The sequence below is a fragment of the Taudactylus pleione genome, unplaced genomic scaffold, assembly GCF_031769625.1.
Source record: "Taudactylus pleione unplaced genomic scaffold, aTauple2 ptg000278l, whole genome shotgun sequence".
In the NCBI taxonomy this organism is placed as follows: Eukaryota; Metazoa; Chordata; class Amphibia; order Anura; family Myobatrachidae; genus Taudactylus; species Taudactylus pleione.
Genome location: NW_028284680.1, coordinates 6,050,930 through 6,072,033, shown reverse-complemented (window position 1 = coordinate 6,072,033; position 21,104 = coordinate 6,050,930). Strand labels below are relative to the sequence as shown.

Below are 21,104 nucleotides of genomic sequence, written 5' to 3'. Positions count from 1 at the left end.
CATTCCTCCTGCCTCGTTCCCTTGCATTCCTCCTGCCTCGTTCCCTTGCATTCCTCCTGCCTCGTTACTTGCATTCCTCCTGCCTCGTTCCTTGCATTCCTCCTGCCTCGTTCCTTGCATTCCTCCTGCCTCGTTCCTTGCATTCCTCCTGCCTCGGTCCTTGCATTCCTCCTGCCTCGGTCCTTGCATTCCTCCTGCCTCGGTCCTTGCATTCCTCCTGCCTCGGTCCTTGCATTCCTCCTGCCTCGGTCCTTGCATTCCTCCTGCCTCGGTCCTTGCATTCCTCCTGCCTCGGTCCTTGCATTCCTCCTGCCTCGTTCCTTGCATTCCTCCTGCCTCGTTCCTTGCATTCCTCCTGCCTCGTTCCTTGCATTCCTCCTGCCTCGTTCATTGCATTACTCCTGCCTCATTCATTCCTTCCTTACTTATCCTTGATATGGAACAGATTACAAATCATGTGAGATGGATTTTTAAAACTGCAGGATGTTATTTGGGGATCAGGAATCAGTGTGCAGGGAGCTGACCCTTTTGTTACACTGCAGGATGTTATTTGGGGATCAGGAATCAGTGTGCAGGGAGCTCACCCTTTTGTTACACTGCAGGATGGTATTTGGGGATAAGGAATCAGTGTGCAGGGAGCTCACCCTTTTGTTACACTGCAGGATGGTATTTGGGGATCAGGAATCAGTGTGCAGGGAGCTCACCATTTTGTTACACTGCAGGATGGTATTAGGGGATCAGGAATCAGTGTGCAGAGAGCTCACCCTTATGTTACACTGCAGGATGGTATTTGGAGATCAGGAATCAGTGTGCAGGGAGCTCACCCTTATGTTACACTGCAGGATGGTATTTGGGGATCAGGAATCAGTGTGCAGGGAGCTCACCCTTTTGTTACACTGCAGGATGGTATTTGGGGATCAGGAATCAGTGTGCAGGGAGCTCACCCTTTTGTTACACTGCAGGATGGTATTTGGGGATCAGGAATCAGTGTGCAGGGAGCTCACCCTTTTGTTACACTGCAGGATGGTATTTGGGGATCAGGAATCAGTGTGCAGGGAGCTCACCCTTTTGTTACACTGCAGGGGAGATACCTGCACAGATGTCCATAGAAATAATTCCATCTTCTCTGCAGTCCTGATTACTGGGGAAACTTCTTCTGTATTTCAATATACAAGCCAAGTGCATAGTGATCAAACTGTGATAGGAGATGTCCAGCATCAGATGACGTTAATGTTGTCTATTACAAGCCATCCTGCAACTTTTTACGGAATAAATTGCTGTTAATTATTTTTCATGCCTTTTGTGCTTTTCAGCCATGTGAGGAAGGAGAGTTCTTTATTTTCATTATCAGAGCAAACTGATGATATAGAAAAATACAGTGTAAAAGCAGAATCTGAAGAACCTGTGGCCACAGAGACCCCATCTGCTGGTGAGGAGCCCGATGGGATACTGGAGCAGGAGCCACAATCCCATGAAGCTGACCTAACTGTGGAAGAAAATGAAGTATTAGGGGTCCAGGATAATGAGACATTGAGCATCCTGGCTGAGAAACCTGTTGTAGAGGAGACCAGACCCAAAACCGCTGAACCCAGGCCTAAGAGTGCTGGTGACCAGACGGGTTCTGACCAATTAGAGGAGGTGATGTATTATTTATAAAATAGCTCTGTCTCTGTCTACCATCTGTATGACATGATAACACCACTGAATGAGGGCACATGATAATGCCACTGAATGAGGATACACCATAACACCAATGGATGAGGGCACACCATAACACCACTGGATGAGGGCACACCATAACACCACTGGATGAGGGCACACCATAACGCCACTGGTTGAGGGCACACCATAACGCCACTGGTTGAGGGCACACCATAACACCACTGGATGAGGGCACACAACAACGCCACTGGATGAGGGTACACCATAACATTGAATGAGGGCACACCATAACACCACTGAATGAGGGCACATGACAATGCCACTGAATGAGGGTACACCATAACATCAATGGATGAGGACACACCATAACGCCACTGAATGAGAGCATACCATATAACCAATGGATGAGGGCACACCATAACACCACTGAATGAGGGCACACCATAGCGTCACTGGACGAAGGCACACCATAACGCCACTGAATGAGAGCACACCATAACGCCGCTTAATGAGGGCACACCAAAACGCCATTGGATGAGGGCACACCCTAACACCAATGGATGAGGGCACACCATAACGCCAATGGATGAGGGCACATGATAACGCCACTGGATGAGGGCACACCATAACACCACTGGATGAGGGCACACGATAATGCCACTGAATGAGGGCTTATCAGGTCTATGGGATAACCTTATTATTTATAGGGTGCCTACATGTCCTGGGCAATTGGATGTATATGTTGTATAGCTGGGTCTAGCGTTCACAGTATTTACTTTATTATTGTTATTATTATTGTTATTATCAGTTATATTTATTTATATAGCACCAGTTCTCATCAGTCCCTCTCCCGGTGGAAACCCATTGCATGGGGAGAGCATACAAACTCCACACAGATAGGTCCCTGCCGGGAATCGAACCAGTAACCTCAGCCTAGCCATATTGTATAAGTATGTCTTCTGTACTGTAACACACAATACCACTACAAGTGTTTCATATTTAACTGCACCTCTCCTGACAGGAATATTTTTGGTACCGTACTACAGGGTGAGATGTATCAAACCTTGGAGAGAAATAAAGTTGACAGAGATAAAGGGGGAGATGTATCTATTCTTGTAGGGAGAGATAAAGTACCAACTAGTCAGCTGCTAACTGTCACTTTTCTAACACCTGTGAAGTGACCATTAGTACCACTGAATGGTTAGTACTTTCTCTCTCTCCAAGCTTTGAAAAATCTCCCCCTAACGATATTCTCTGCGCTGCAATGTGTAACGTGAGGCGCTATTTTAACCTTATTTTCACTTATTATGAACAAACATTTTCAAGCCGACAGGTCCAATATGCTCCACGTACCCAGTGACCATTACCCGTAGCTATGACAGGAATTATAGAGCCCCGGCCATCCTCGCTCTCCCTGACGTGATCAGACGCTATACGGTAGCGGCAGAACGCCGTGCGCCCCCCCCCCCCCTCCTGATCCGTGGAGGTCGCATAGACACAGCAATTATTTCTTTTAGCGTCTCGTACATCTCTCCCTTCTCCCTGGTTATGTAACAGCCCGTGTGTCAGTCAGGGCCGGGAGAGACGGCAGAGTTGTGTTTTCTGGTTATTAATTTAATTGGCAGCGGTGGGAATTGCTGCGGCGAGAGACGGCTAAATTTGGGAGTGCGTTACATGGTTGTAGCTGTGTGTTGGGAACATATTGCGGGAGGAAATGACAAGCTGTCAGTTACTGAGACGTTACAGGGAAGAAGCAGGAAATATAGAAGCGCATATTTCTCAGGCGCTCAGAACTTGTTTCTGTTCCCAGCGTTTTACCTATTTATATTACTGTGACGTCCTGTTCTCGTCACCTTGTGTCTTTGTTTCCACCGGTGAAGCCCATCGGGGGTAATTTACTAACAGGATAAAATGTGGCCGTGCAGTGTATTTCATTTTCCACAAATACAGGTGCACGCTCCCCCCCCCCCCCCCCCCATCCTAGCTTTGGGAATATGACATGACATTAGCCAGCGCCTATGGAGAGGGATTGTGGGCCCAGCTGGAGCTAAAGGAGATAGAAGGACAGGAACATGAATCTTTAGGTCTCTCTTCTTCATTATCATTATAGTATTTCCCTTTTTGCTATTATAATCCGGCTCAGCGTAGCCACTTTTGTGTCCTTTATGAATCTACAGTGCGAGGAGACTTGGGGACTATAACACTGGTAGCCCTTTGCCTAGGAATGCACTATCCAGCAGAACGTGCCCCCGGACGGAGCAGATGCCAGTGGAAGTATAGGCTGGTGCCTGGTCTTCACCTCTGAGGATGTGTACAATTACAAATAATTCAAATGTAAAGCAAAATCCAGTTCCTCTGCTGTGAGAGAGGACTTTGGGGGTCATTCAGACCCACTCGCAAGCGGCAGTACGCTCGCAAGTGGGTTGATGTTCCCCACTGCGCATGCGCACGACGGAGGGAGCTCCGTCGTGCGCATGCGCGAGACCCGGACTGCGACAGCCAAGCTGTCGCTCCGGGTCTCGCACCAAAGGGGGCGTGCTGTCGATGTTGATTGACAGCACGCCCCCTTTGGTGGGCGTGTCGGGGGCGTGCCTGCCAGACGGAGGCGTTCCCAGGGGAACGCCTACCGTCTGAAGCCGGCCGCACTGACATCACTAGTGATGTCAGTGGGAGTGATTTTGGCTCTGATAGAGCCAAAATCACTCCAGGGCTTGTGGCAGGGAGACCCTACCGCATACTACTACTCATAAACCCCACATACTACTACTCATAAACCCCACATGCCTATTACTCATACACCCCACATACTACTACTCATACACCCTACATGCCTACTACTCATACACCCCACATACTACTACTCATACACCCCACATACTACTACTCATACACCCCACATACTCCTACTCATACACCCCACATACTACTACTCATACACCCTACATACTACTACTCATACACCCCACATACTACTACTCATAAACCCCACATACTACTACTCATAAACCCCACATACTACTACTCATAAACCCCACATACTACTACTCATAAACCCCACATGCCTACTACTCATACACCCCACATACTACTACTCATACACCCTACATGCCTACTACTCATACACCCCACATACTACTACTCATACACCCTACATGCCTACTACTCATACACCCCACATACTACTACTCATACACCCTACATGCCTACTACTCATACACCCCACATACTACTACTCATAAACCCCACATGCCTACTACTCATACACCCCACATACTACTACTCATACACACTACATGCCTACTACTCATACACCCCACATACTACTACTCATACACCCCACATACTACTACTCATACACCCCACATACTACTACTCATACACCCCACATACTACTACTCATACACCCCACATACTACTACTCATATACCCCACATACTACTACTCATAAACCCCACATACTACTACTCATAAACCCCACATGCCTACTACTCATACACCCCACATACTACTACTCATACACCCTACATGCCTACTACTCATACACCCCACATACTACTACTCATACACCCTACATGCCTACTACTCATACACCCCACATACTACTACTCATACACCCTACATGCCTACTACTCATACACCCCACATACTACTACTCATAAACCCCACATGCCTACTACTCATACACCCCACATACTACTACTCATACACCCCACATGCCTACTACTCATACACCCCACATACTACTACTCATACAATCCACATACTACTACTCATACACCCTACATGCCTACTACTCATACACCCCACATACTACTACTCATACACCCTACATGCCTACTACTCATACACCCCACATACTACTACTCATAAACCCCACATGCCTGCTACTCATACACCCCACATACTACTACTCATACACCCCACATGCCTACTACTCATACACCCCACATACTACTACTCATACAGCCCACATACTACTACTCATACACCCCACATGCCTACTACTCATACACCCCACATACTACTACTCATACACCCCACATGCCTACTACTCATACACCCCACATACTACTACTCATACAATCCACATACTACTACTCATACACCCCACATACTACTACTCATACACCCCACATACTACTACTCATACACCCCACATACTACTACTCATACACCCCACATACCTACTACTCATAAACCCCACATACTACTACTCATACACCCCACATACTACTACTCATACACCCCACATACCTACTACTCATACACCCCACATACTACTACTCATGCACCCCACATACTACTACTCATACACCCCACATACTACTCATAAACCCCACATACTACTACTCATACACCCCACATGCCTACTACTCATAAACCCTACATGCCTACTACTCATAAACATCACATACTACTACTCATGCACCCCACATACTTCTACTCATACACCCCACATACTACTACTCATAAACCCACATACTACTACTCATACACCCCACATACTACTACTCATATACCCCACATACTACTACTCATACACCCTACATACTACTACTCATACACCCCACATACTACTACTCATACACCCCACATACTACTACTCATTAACACCACATACTAATACTCATTAACACCACATACTACTACTCATACACCCCACATACTACTACTCATACACCCCACATACTACTACTCATACACCCCACATACTACTACTCATACACCCCACATACCTACTACTCATACACCCCACATACTACTACTCATACACCCCACATACTACTACTCATACACCCCACATACTACTACTCATTAACACCACATACTACTACTCATACACCCCACATACTACTAGTCATACACCACATACTACTACTCATACACCCCACATACTACTACTCATACACCCCACATACTACTACTCATACACCCCACATACTACTACTCATACACCCCACATACTACTACTCATACACCCCACATACCTACTACTCATAAACCCCACATACTACTCATACACCCCACATGCCTACTACTCATACACCCCACATACTACTACTCATACACCCCACATACTACTACTCATAAACCCCACATGCCTACTACTCATACACCGCACATACTACTACTCATACACCACATGCCTACTATTCATACACCCCACATACTTCTACTCATACACCCCACATACTACTACTCATAAACCCACATACTACTACTCATACACCCCACATACTACTACTCATATACCCCACATACTACTACTCATACACCCCTGCACCCCACATACTACTACTCATACACCCCACATACTGCTACTCATACACCCCACATACTACTACTCATACACCCCACATACTACTACTCATACACCCCACATACTACTACTCATACACCCCGCATACTACTACTCATACACCCCGCAAACTACTACTCATACATCCCTACACCCCACATACTACTACTCATACACCCCACATACTACTACTCATACACCCCACATACTACTACTCATACACCCCACATACTACTACTCATTAACACCACATACTACTACTCATACACCCCACATACTACTAGTCATACACCACATACTACTACTCATACACCCCACATGCCTACTGCTCATACACCCCACATACTACTACTCATACACCCCACATGCCTACTACTCATACACCCCACATACTACTACTCATACAATCCACATACTACTACTCATACACCACACATACCTACTACTCATACACCCCACATACTACTACTCATACACCCCACATACTACTACTCATACACCCCACATACTACTACTCATACACCCCACATACTACTACTCATACACCCCACATACTACTACTCATACACCCCACATACTACTACTCATACACCCCACATACCTACTACTCATAAACCCCACATACTACTCATACACCCCACATGCCTACTACTCATACACCCCACATACTACTACTCATACACCCCACATACTACTACTCATAAACCCCACATGCCTACTACTCATACACCGCACATACTACTACTCATACACCACATGCCTACTATTCATACACCCCACATACTACTACTCATACACCCCACATACTACTACTCATACACCCCACATACTACTACTCATACAGCCCACATACTACTACTCATAAACCCCACATGCCTACTATTCATACACCCCACATACTACTACTCATAAACCCCACATGCTACTACTCATAAACCCCACATACTACTACTCATAAACCCCACATGCCTACTACTCATACACCCCACATACTACTACTCATACACCCCACATACTACTACTCATACACCCACATGCCTACTACTCATACACCCCACATGCCTACTATTCATACACCCCACATACTACTACTCATAAACCCCACATGCCTACTACTCATAAACATCACATACTACTACTCATACACCCCACATACTTCTACTCATACACCCCACATACTACTACTCATACACCCCACATACTACTACTCATAAACCCACATACTACTACTCATACACCCCACATACTACTACTCATACACCCCACATACTACTACTCATACACCCCACATACTACTAGTCATACACCCCACATACTACTACTCATACACCCCACATGCCTACTACTCATACACCCCACATACTACTACTCATAAACCCCACATGCCTACTATTCATACACCCACATGCCTACTACTCATACACCCCACATACTGCTACTCATAAATCCCATACTACTACTCATAAACCCACATGCCTACTACTCATACACCCCACATACTACTATTCATAAACCCCACATGCCTACTATTCATACACCCCACATACTACTACTCATAAACCCCACATACTACTACTCATAAACCCACATACTACTACACATACACCCCACATACTACTACTCATACACCCACTTGCCTACTACTCATAAACCCCACATACTACTACTCATACACCCCACATACTACTACTCATACACCCCACATACTACTACTCATACACCCACATGCCTACTACTCATAAACATCACATACTACTACTCATACACCCCACATACTACTACTCATAAACCCACATACTACTACTCATACACCCCACATACTACTACCCATACGCCCCACATACTACTACTCATACACCCCTACACCCCACATACTGCTACTCATACAACCCACATACTGCTACTCATACACCCCACATACTACTACTCATACACCCCACATACTACTACTCATACACCCCACATATTGCTACTCATAAATCCCATACTACTACTCATAAACCCACATGCCTACTACGCATACACCCCACATACTACTACTCATAAACCCCACATGCCTACTATTCATACACCCCACATACTACTACTCATAAACCCTACATACTACTACTCATACACCCACATGCCTACTACTCATACACCCACATGCCTACTACTCATACACCCCACATGCCTACTATTCATACACCCCACATACTACTACTCATAAACCCCACATGCCTACTACTCATAAACATCACATACTACTACTCATACACCCCACATAAAACTACTCATAAACCCACATACTACTACTCATATACCCCACATACTACTACTCATACACCCCTACACCCCACATACTACTACTCATACACCCCACATACTGCTACTCATACACCCCACATACTACTACTCATAAACACCACATACTACTACTCATACACCCCACATACTACTACTCATACACCCCACATACTACTACTCATACACCCCACATGCCTACTACTCATACACCCCACATACTACTACTCATACACCCCACATACTACTACTCATACACCCCACATACTACTACTCATAAACCCCACATACTACTACTCATACACCCCTCATACTACTACTCATACACCCCACATACTGCTACTCATACACCCCACATACTACTACTCATGCACCCCTACACCCCACATACTACTACTCATACACCCCTACACCCCACATACTACTACTCATACACCCCACATACTGCTACTCATACACCCCACATACTACTACTCATAAATCCCACATACTACTAGTCATAAATCCCACATACTACTACTCATACAGCCCACATACTGCTACTCATACACCCCACATACTACTACTCATACACCCCACATGCCTACTACTCATACACGCCACATGCCTACTACTCATACACCCCACATACTACTACTCATAAATCCCACATACTACTACTCATAAATCCCACAGACTACTACTCATACACCCCACATACTACTACTCATACACCCCACATACTACTACTCATACACCCCACATACTACTACTCATAAATCCCACATACTACTACTCATACACCCCTACACCCCACATACTACTACTCATACACCCGACATACTGCTACTCATACACCCCACCTACTACTACTCATAAATCCCACATACTACTACTCATAAATCCCACATACTACTACTCATACAGCCCACATACTGCTACTCATACACCCCACATACTACTACTCATACACCCCACATACTACTACTCATAAATCCCACCTACTACTCATACACCCCACATACTACTACTCATACACCCACATGCCTACTACTCATACACCCCACATGCCTACTATTCATACACCCCACATACTACTACTCATAAACACCACATACTACTACTCATACACCCCACATACTACTACTCATACACCCCACATGCCTTCTACTCAGAAATCCCATACTACTACTCATACAGCCCACATACTACTACTCATAAATCCCATACTACTACTCATACAGCCCACATACTACTACTCATACACCCCTACACCCCACATACTACTACTCATACACCCCACATACTACTACTCATAAACCCCACATACTACTACTCATACACCCACATACTACTACTCATACACCCCACATACTACTACTCATAAACCCCACATACTACTACTCATACACCCCACATACTACTACTCATACACCACACATACTACTACTCATAAATCCCACATACTACTACTCATACACCCCACATACTACTACTCATACACCCACATGCCTACTATTCATACACCCCACATACTACTACTCATAAACACCACATACTACTACTCATACACCCCACATACTACTACTCATACACCCCACATGCCTTCTACTCAGAAATCCCATACTACTACTCATACAGCCCACATACTACTAATAAATCCCATACTACTACTCATACAGCCCACATACTACTACTCATACACCCCTACACCCCACATACTACTACTCATACACCCCACATACTACTACTCATAAACCCCACATACTACTACTCATACACCCACATACTACTACTCATACACCCCACATACTACTACTCATAAACCCCACATACTACTACTCATACACCCCACATACTACTACTCATACACCCCACATACTACTACTCATACACCCCACATACTACTACTCATAAACCCACATGCCTACTACTCATAAACCCACATGCCTACTACTCATACACCCCACATACTACTACTCATATACCCCACATACTACTACTCATACACCCCACATACTACTACTCATACACCCCACATACTACTACTCATAAATCCCACATACTACTACTCATACACCCACATACTACTACTCATACACCCCACATACTACTACTCATAAACCCCACATACTACTACTCATACACCCCACATACTACTACTCATACACCACACATACTACTACTCATAAATCCCACATACTACTACTCATACACCCCACATACTACTACTCATACACCCACATGCCTACTATTCATACACCCCACATACTACTACTCATAAACACCACATACTACTACTCATACACCCCACATACTACTACTCATACACCCCACATGCCTTCTACTCAGAAATCCCATACTACTACTCATACAGCCCACATACTACTAATAAATCCCATACTACTACTCATACAGCCCACATACTACTACTCATACACCCCTACACCCCACATACTACTACTCATACACCCCACATACTACTACTCATAAACCCCACATACTACTACTCATACACCCACATACTACTACTCATACACCCCACATACTACTACTCATAAACCCCACATACTACTACTCATACACCCCACATACTACTACTCATACACCCCACATACTACTACTCATACACCCCACATACTACTACTCATAAACCCACATGCCTACTACTCATAAACCCACATGCCTACTACTCATACACCCCACATACTACTACTCATACACCCCACATACTACTACTCATACACCCCACATACTACTACTCATACACCCCACATACTACTACTCATACACCCCACATACTACTACTCATACACCCCACATACCTACTACTCATAAACCCCACATACTACTCATACACCCCACATGCCTACTACTCATACACCCCACATACTACTACTCATACACCCCACATACTACTACTCATAAACCCCACATGCCTACTACTCATACACCGCACATACTACTACTCATACACCACATGCCTACTATTCATACACCCCACATACTACTACTCATACACCCCACATACTACTACTCATACACCCCACATACTACTACTCATACAGCCCACATACTACTACTCATAAACCCCACATGCCTACTATTCATACACCCCACATACTACTACTCATAAACCCCACATGCTACTACTCATAAACCCCACATACTACTACTCATAAACCCCACATGCCTACTACTCATACACCCCACATACTACTACTCATACACCCCACATACTACTACTCATACACCCACATGCCTACTACTCATACACCCCACATGCCTACTATTCATACACCCCACATACTACTACTCATAAACCCCACATGCCTACTACTCATAAACATCACATACTACTACTCATACACCCCACATACTTCTACTCATACACCCCACATACTACTACTCATACACCCCACATACTACTACTCATAAACCCACATACTACTACTCATACACCCCACATACTACTACTCATACACCCCACATACTACTACTCATACACCCCACATACTACTAGTCATACACCCCACATACTACTACTCATACACCCCACATGCCTACTACTCATACACCCCACATACTACTACTCATAAACCCCACATGCCTACTATTCATACACCCACATGCCTACTACTCATACACCCCACATACTGCTACTCATAAATCCCATACTACTACTCATAAACCCACATGCCTACTACTCATACACCCCACATACTACTATTCATAAACCCCACATGCCTACTATTCATACACCCCACATACTACTACTCATAAACCCCACATACTACTACTCATAAACCCACATACTACTACACATACACCCCACATACTACTACTCATACACCCACTTGCCTACTACTCATAAACCCCACATACTACTACTCATACACCCCACATACTACTACTCATACACCCCACATACTACTACTCATACACCCACATGCTTACTACTCATAAACATCACATACTACTACTCATACACCCCACATACTACTACTCATAAACCCACATACTACTACTCATACACCCCACATACTACTACCCATACGCCCCACATACTACTACTCATACACCCCTACACCCCACATACTGCTACTCATACAACCCACATACTGCTACTCATACACCCCACATACTACTACTCATACACCCCACATACTACTACTCATACACCCCACATATTGCTACTCATAAATCCCATACTACTACTCATAAACCCACATGCCTACTACGCATACACCCCACATACTACTACTCATAAACCCCACATGCCTACTATTCATACACCCCACATACTACTACTCATAAACCCTACATACTACTACTCATACACCCACATGCCTACTACTCATACACCCACATGCCTACTACTCATACACCCCACATGCCTACTATTCATACACCCCACATACTACTACTCATAAACCCCACATGCCTACTACTCATAAACATCACATACTACTACTCATACACCCCACATAAAACTACTCATAAACCCACATACTACTACTCATATACCCCACATACTACTACTCATACACCCCTACACCCCACATACTACTACTCATACACCCCACATACTGCTACTCATACACCCCACATACTACTACTCATAAACACCACATACTACTACTCATACACCCCACATACTACTACTCATACACCCCACATACTACTACTCATACACCCCACATGCCTACTACTCATACACCCCACATACTACTACTCATACACCCCACATACTACTACTCATACACCCCACATACTACTACTCATAAACCCCACATACTACTACTCATACACCCCTCATACTACTACTCATACACCCCACATACTGCTACTCATACACCCCACATACTACTACTCATGCACCCCTACACCCCACATACTACTACTCATACACCCCTACACCCCACATACTACTACTCATACACCCCACATACTGCTACTCATACACCCCACATACTACTACTCATAAATCCCACATACTACTAGTCATAAATCCCACATACTACTACTCATACAGCCCACATACTGCTACTCATACACCCCACATACTACTACTCATACACCCCACATGCCTACTACTCATACACCCCACATGCCTACTACTCATACACCCCACATACTACTACTCATAAATCCCACATACTACTACTCATAAATCCCACAGACTACTACTCATACACCCCACATACTACTACTCATACACCCCACATACTACTACTCATACACCCCACATACTACTACTCATAAATCCCACATACTACTACTCATACACCCCTACACCCCACATACTACTACTCATACACCCGACATACTGCTACTCATACACCCCACCTACTACTACTCATAAATCCCACATACTACTACTCATAAATCCCACATACTACTACTCATACAGCCCACATACTGCTACTCATACACCCCACATACTACTACTCATACACCCCACATACTACTACTCATAAATCCCACCTACTACTCATACACCCCACATACTACTACTCATACACCCACATGCCTACTACTCATACACCCCACATGCCTACTATTCATACACCCCACATACTACTACTCATAAACACCACATACTACTACTCATACACCCCACATACTACTACTCATACACCCCACATGCCTTCTACTCAGAAATCCCATACTACTACTCATACAGCCCACATACTACTACTCATAAATCCCATACTACTACTCATACAGCCCACATACTACTACTCATACACCCCTACACCCCACATACTACTACTCATACACCCCACATACTACTACTCATAAACCCCACATACTACTACTCATACACCCACATACTACTACTCATACACCCCACATACTACTACTCATAAACCCCACATACTACTACTCATACACCCCACATACTACTACTCATACACCACACATACTACTACTCATAAATCCCACATACTACTACTCATACACCCCACATACTACTACTCATACACCCACATGCCTACTATTCATACACCCCACATACTACTACTCATAAACACCACATACTACTACTCATACACCCCACATACTACTACTCATACACCCCACATGCCTTCTACTCAGAAATCCCATACTACTACTCATACAGCCCACATACTACTAATAAATCCCATACTACTACTCATACAGCCCACATACTACTACTCATACACCCCTACACCCCACATACTACTACTCATACACCCCACATACTACTACTCATAAACCCCACATACTACTACTCATACACCCACATACTACTACTCATACACCCCACATACTACTACTCATAAACCCCACATACTACTACTCATACACCCCACATACTACTACTCATACACCCCACATACTACTACTCATACACCCTACATACTACTACTCATAAACCCACATGCCTACTACTCATAAACCCACATGCCTACTACTCATACACCCCACATACTACTACTCATATACCCCACATACTACTACTCATACACCCCACATACTACTACTCATACACCCCACATACTACTACTCATAAATCCCACATACTACTACTCATACACCCACATACTACTACTCATACACCCCACATACTACTACTCATAAACCCCACATACTACTACTCATACACCCCACATACTACTACTCATACACCACACATACTACTACTCATAAATCCCACATACTACTACTCATACACCCCACATACTACTACTCATACACCCACATGCCTACTATTCATACACCCCACATACTACTACTCATAAACACCACATACTACTACTCATACACCCCACATACTACTACTCATACACCCCACATGCCTTCTACTCAGAAATCCCATACTACTACTCATACAGCCCACATACTACTAATAAATCCCATACTACTACTCATACAGCCCACATACTACTACTCATACACCCCTACACCCCACATACTACTACTCATACACCCCACATACTACTACTCATAAACCCCACATACTACTACTCATACACCCACATACTACTACTCATACACCCCACATACTACTACTCATAAACCCCACATACTACTACTCATACACCCCACATACTACTACTCATACACCCCACATACTACTACTCATACACCCCACATACTACTACTCATAAACCCACATGCCTACTACTCATAAACCCACATGCCTACTACTCATACACCCCACATACTACTACTCATATACCCCACATACTACTACTCATACACCCCACATACTACTACTCATACTCCCCACATGCCTACTACTCATACAGCCCACATACTACTACTCATAAACACCACATACTACTACTCATACACCCCGCATACTACTACTCATACACCCCGCATACTACTACTCTTACACCCCACATACTACTACTCATACACCCCACATACTACTACTCATACACCCCACATACTACTACTCATAAACCCACATGCCTACTACTCATACACCCCACATACTACTACTCATACACCCCACATACTACTACTCATAAACCCCTCATACTACTACTCATACACCCCACATACTACTACTCATAAACCCCTCATACTACTACTCATACAGCCCACATACTACTACTCATACACCCCTACACCCCACATACTGCTATTCATAAACCCCACATACTACTACTCATACACCCCACATACTACTACTCATACACCCCTACACCCCACATACTACTACTCATACACCCCACATACTGCTACTCATACACCCCACATACTACTACTCATAAATCCCACATACTACTACTCATAAATCCCATACTACTACTCATACACCCCACATACTACTACTCATATACCCCACATACTACTACTCATAAACCCCACATGCCTACTACTCATACACCCCAAATACTACTACTCATAAACCCCTCATACTACTACTCATACACCCCACATACTACTAATACACTCCACATACTACTACTCATACACCCCACATACTACTACTCATAAACCCACATGCCTACTACTCATACACCCCAGATACTACTACTCATACACCCCACATACTACTAATCATAAACCCCTCATACTACTACTCATACACCCCACATACTACTACTCATACACCCCACATACTACTACTCATACACCCCTCATACTACTACTCATACACCCCACATACTACTACTACTCATACACCCACATGCCTACTACTCATAAACTCCACATACTACTACTCATAAACCCCACATGCCTACTATTCATACACCCCACATACTACTACTCATAAACCCCACATACTACTACTCATACACCCCACATACTACTACTCATACACCCACATGCCTACTACTCATAAACATCACATACTACTACTCATACACCCCACATACTACTACTCATACACCCCACATACTACTACTCATTCACCCCTACACCCCACATACTACTACTCACAAACCCCACATACTACTACTCATACACCCCTACACCCCACATACTACTACTCATACACCCCACATACTACTACTCATACACCCCACATACTACTACTCATACACCCCTACACCCCACATACTACTACTCATACACCCCACATACTGCTACTCATACACCCCACATACTACTACTCATAAATCCCACATACTACTACTCTTAAATCCCACATACTACTACTCATTAATCCCATACTACTACTCATACACCCCACATACTACTACTCATAAACACCACATACTACTACTCATACACCCCGCATACTACTACTCATACACCCCACATACTACTACTCATACAGCCCACATATTACTACTCATAAACCCCACATGCCTACTACTCATACACCCCACATACTACTACTCATACACCCCTCATACTACTACTCATACACCCCACATACTACTACTCATACACCCCACATACTACTACTCATACACCCCTACACCCCACATACTACTACTCACAAACCCCACATACTACTACTCATACACCCCACATACTACTACTCATACACCCCTACACCCCACATACTACTACTCATACACCCCACATACTACTACTCATAAACCCACATGCCTACTACTCATACACCCCACATACTACTACTCATACACCCCACATACTACTACTCATACAGCCCACATACTACTACTCATACACCCCACATACTGCTACTCATACAGCCCACATACTACTACTCATAAACCCCACATGCCTACTACTCATACACCCCACATACTACTACTCATAAACCCCACATGCTACTACTCATAAACCCCACATACTACTACTCATAAACCCCACATGCCTACTACTCGTACACCCCACATACTACTACTCATACACCCCACATGCCTACTACTCATACAGCCCACATATTACTACTCATAAACCCCACATGCCTACTACTCATACACCCCACATACTACTACTCATACACCCCACATACTGCTACTCATAAATCCCATACTACTACTCATAAACCCACATGACTACTACTCATACACCCACATACTACTACTCATAAACCCCACATGCCTACTATTCATACACCCCACATACTACTACTCATAAACCCCACATACTACTACTCATACACCCCACATACTACTACTACTCATACACCCACATGCCTACTACTCATAAACTCCACATACTACTACTCATAAACCCCACATGCCTACTATTCATACACCCCACATACTACTACTCATAAACCCCACATACTACTACTCATACACCCCACATACTACTACTCATACACCCACATGCCTACTACTCATAAACATCACATACTACTACTCATACACCCCACATACTACTACTCATACACCCCACATACTACTACTCATACACCCCACATACTACTACTCATACACCCCACATACTACTACTCATACACCCCTACACCCCACATACTACTACTCATACACCCCACATACTGCTACTCATACACCCCACATACTACTACTCATACACCCCACATACTACTACTCATAAACACCACATACTACTACTCATACACCCCTACACCCCACATACTACTACTCATACACCCCACATACTGCTACTCATACACCCCACATACTGCTACTCATACACCCCACATACTACTACTCATAAACCCCTACACCCCACATACTACTACTCATACACCCCACATACTGCTACTCATACACCCCACATACTACTACTCATACACCCCACATACTGCTACTCATAAATCCCATACTACTACTTATAAACCCACATGCCTACTACGCATACACCCCACATACTACTACTCATACACCCCACATACTACTACTCATACACCCCTACACCCCACATACTACTACTCACAAACCCCACATACTACTACTCATACACCCCACATACTACTACTCATACACCCCTACACCCCACATACTACTACTCATACACCCCTACACCCCACATACTACTACTCATACACCCCACATACTACTACTCATAAACCCACATGCCTACTACTCATACACCCCACATACTACTACTCATACACCCCACATACTACTACTCATAAACCCCACATACTACTACTCATACAGCCCACATACTACTACTTATACAGCCCACATACTACTACTCATAAACACCACATACTACTACTCATACACCCCACATACTACTACTCATAAACCCCACATACTACTACTCATACACTCCACATACTACTACTCATAAACCCCACATACTACTACTCATACACCCCACATACTACTACTCATACACCCCACATACTGCTACTCATACACCCCACATACTACTACTCATACACCCCACATACTGCTACTCATACACCCCACATACTACTACTCATAAATCCCACATACTACTACTCATAGATCCCACATACTACTACTCATACACCCCACATACTACTACTCATACAGCCCACATACTACTACTCATACAGCCCACATACTACTACTCATAAACACCACATACTACTACTCATACACCCCGCATACTACTACTCATACACCCCGCATACTACTACTCTTACACCCCACATACTGCTACTCATACAGCCCACATACTACTACTCATACACCCCACATACTACTACTCATACACCCCTACACCCCACATACTACTACTCATACACCCCTACACCCCACATACTACTACTCATACACCCCTACACCCCACATACTACTACTCATACACCCCTACACCCCACATACTGCTACTCATAAACCCCACATACTACTATTCATACACTCCACATACTACTATTCATACACTCCACATACTACTATTCATAAACCCCACATGCCTACTACACCTAAACCCCACATACAGTGGGGGTTGGCTGGAGAGACAGAGGAATGCTGGCAGGTAGGATCGAGAAAGGGGGACTTGCAAGTGCGACAGCAGGGGCTGGCTGAATAGACCAAGGGGAGCTGAGAGAGATACTGGGGGATGTGACACATGGGGGGGACACCACCATCAATTTTGCCTCCAGGCGCCTGGCATGAACTTACGCCACTGCCTGTGTACATAAAGAGCATTGGTGCTCCCATCCATAACCGAAGCAGGGAGAACGCGTGCCGAAAAAAACAGGTGTGGTCTCGCTGGGAAGGGGCGCGACCACACAATAGTACCCTGATCCCAATTACGCCACATTTTAGTAATGCCCTTTATTCACGTTATCCAATGCAGTAATGCCCCCCAGAAGACATCATGCCACACAGTAATGCCCCAGAAGACATCCAGTAATGCCCTCCAGAAGACATCATGCCACACAGTAATGCCCTCCAGAAGACATCATGCCACACAATAATGCCCCCCAGAAGACATCATGCCATGCAGTAATGCCCCCCAGAAGTCATCAAGCCACACAGTAATGCCCTCCAGAAGACATCAAGCCATACAGTAATGCCCCCTG

General features: G+C 44.4%; 1 protein-coding gene across 2 annotated transcripts in view; it reads left to right on the top strand.

The window, feature by feature from the left end:
• The window catches only part of SPA17 (sperm autoantigenic protein 17), a 154,518-nt gene that overhangs the window by 93,316 nt on the left and 40,098 nt on the right, over nt 1-21,104 (top strand). For both annotated transcript variants that reach the window (XM_088481807.1, XM_088481806.1), the window contains one exon: nt 1,314-1,638. In XM_088481807.1, coding sequence (XP_088337933.1) covers nt 1,314-1,638 — 325 coding nt within the window. The remainder of the gene's footprint in view (nt 1-1,313; nt 1,639-21,104) is intronic.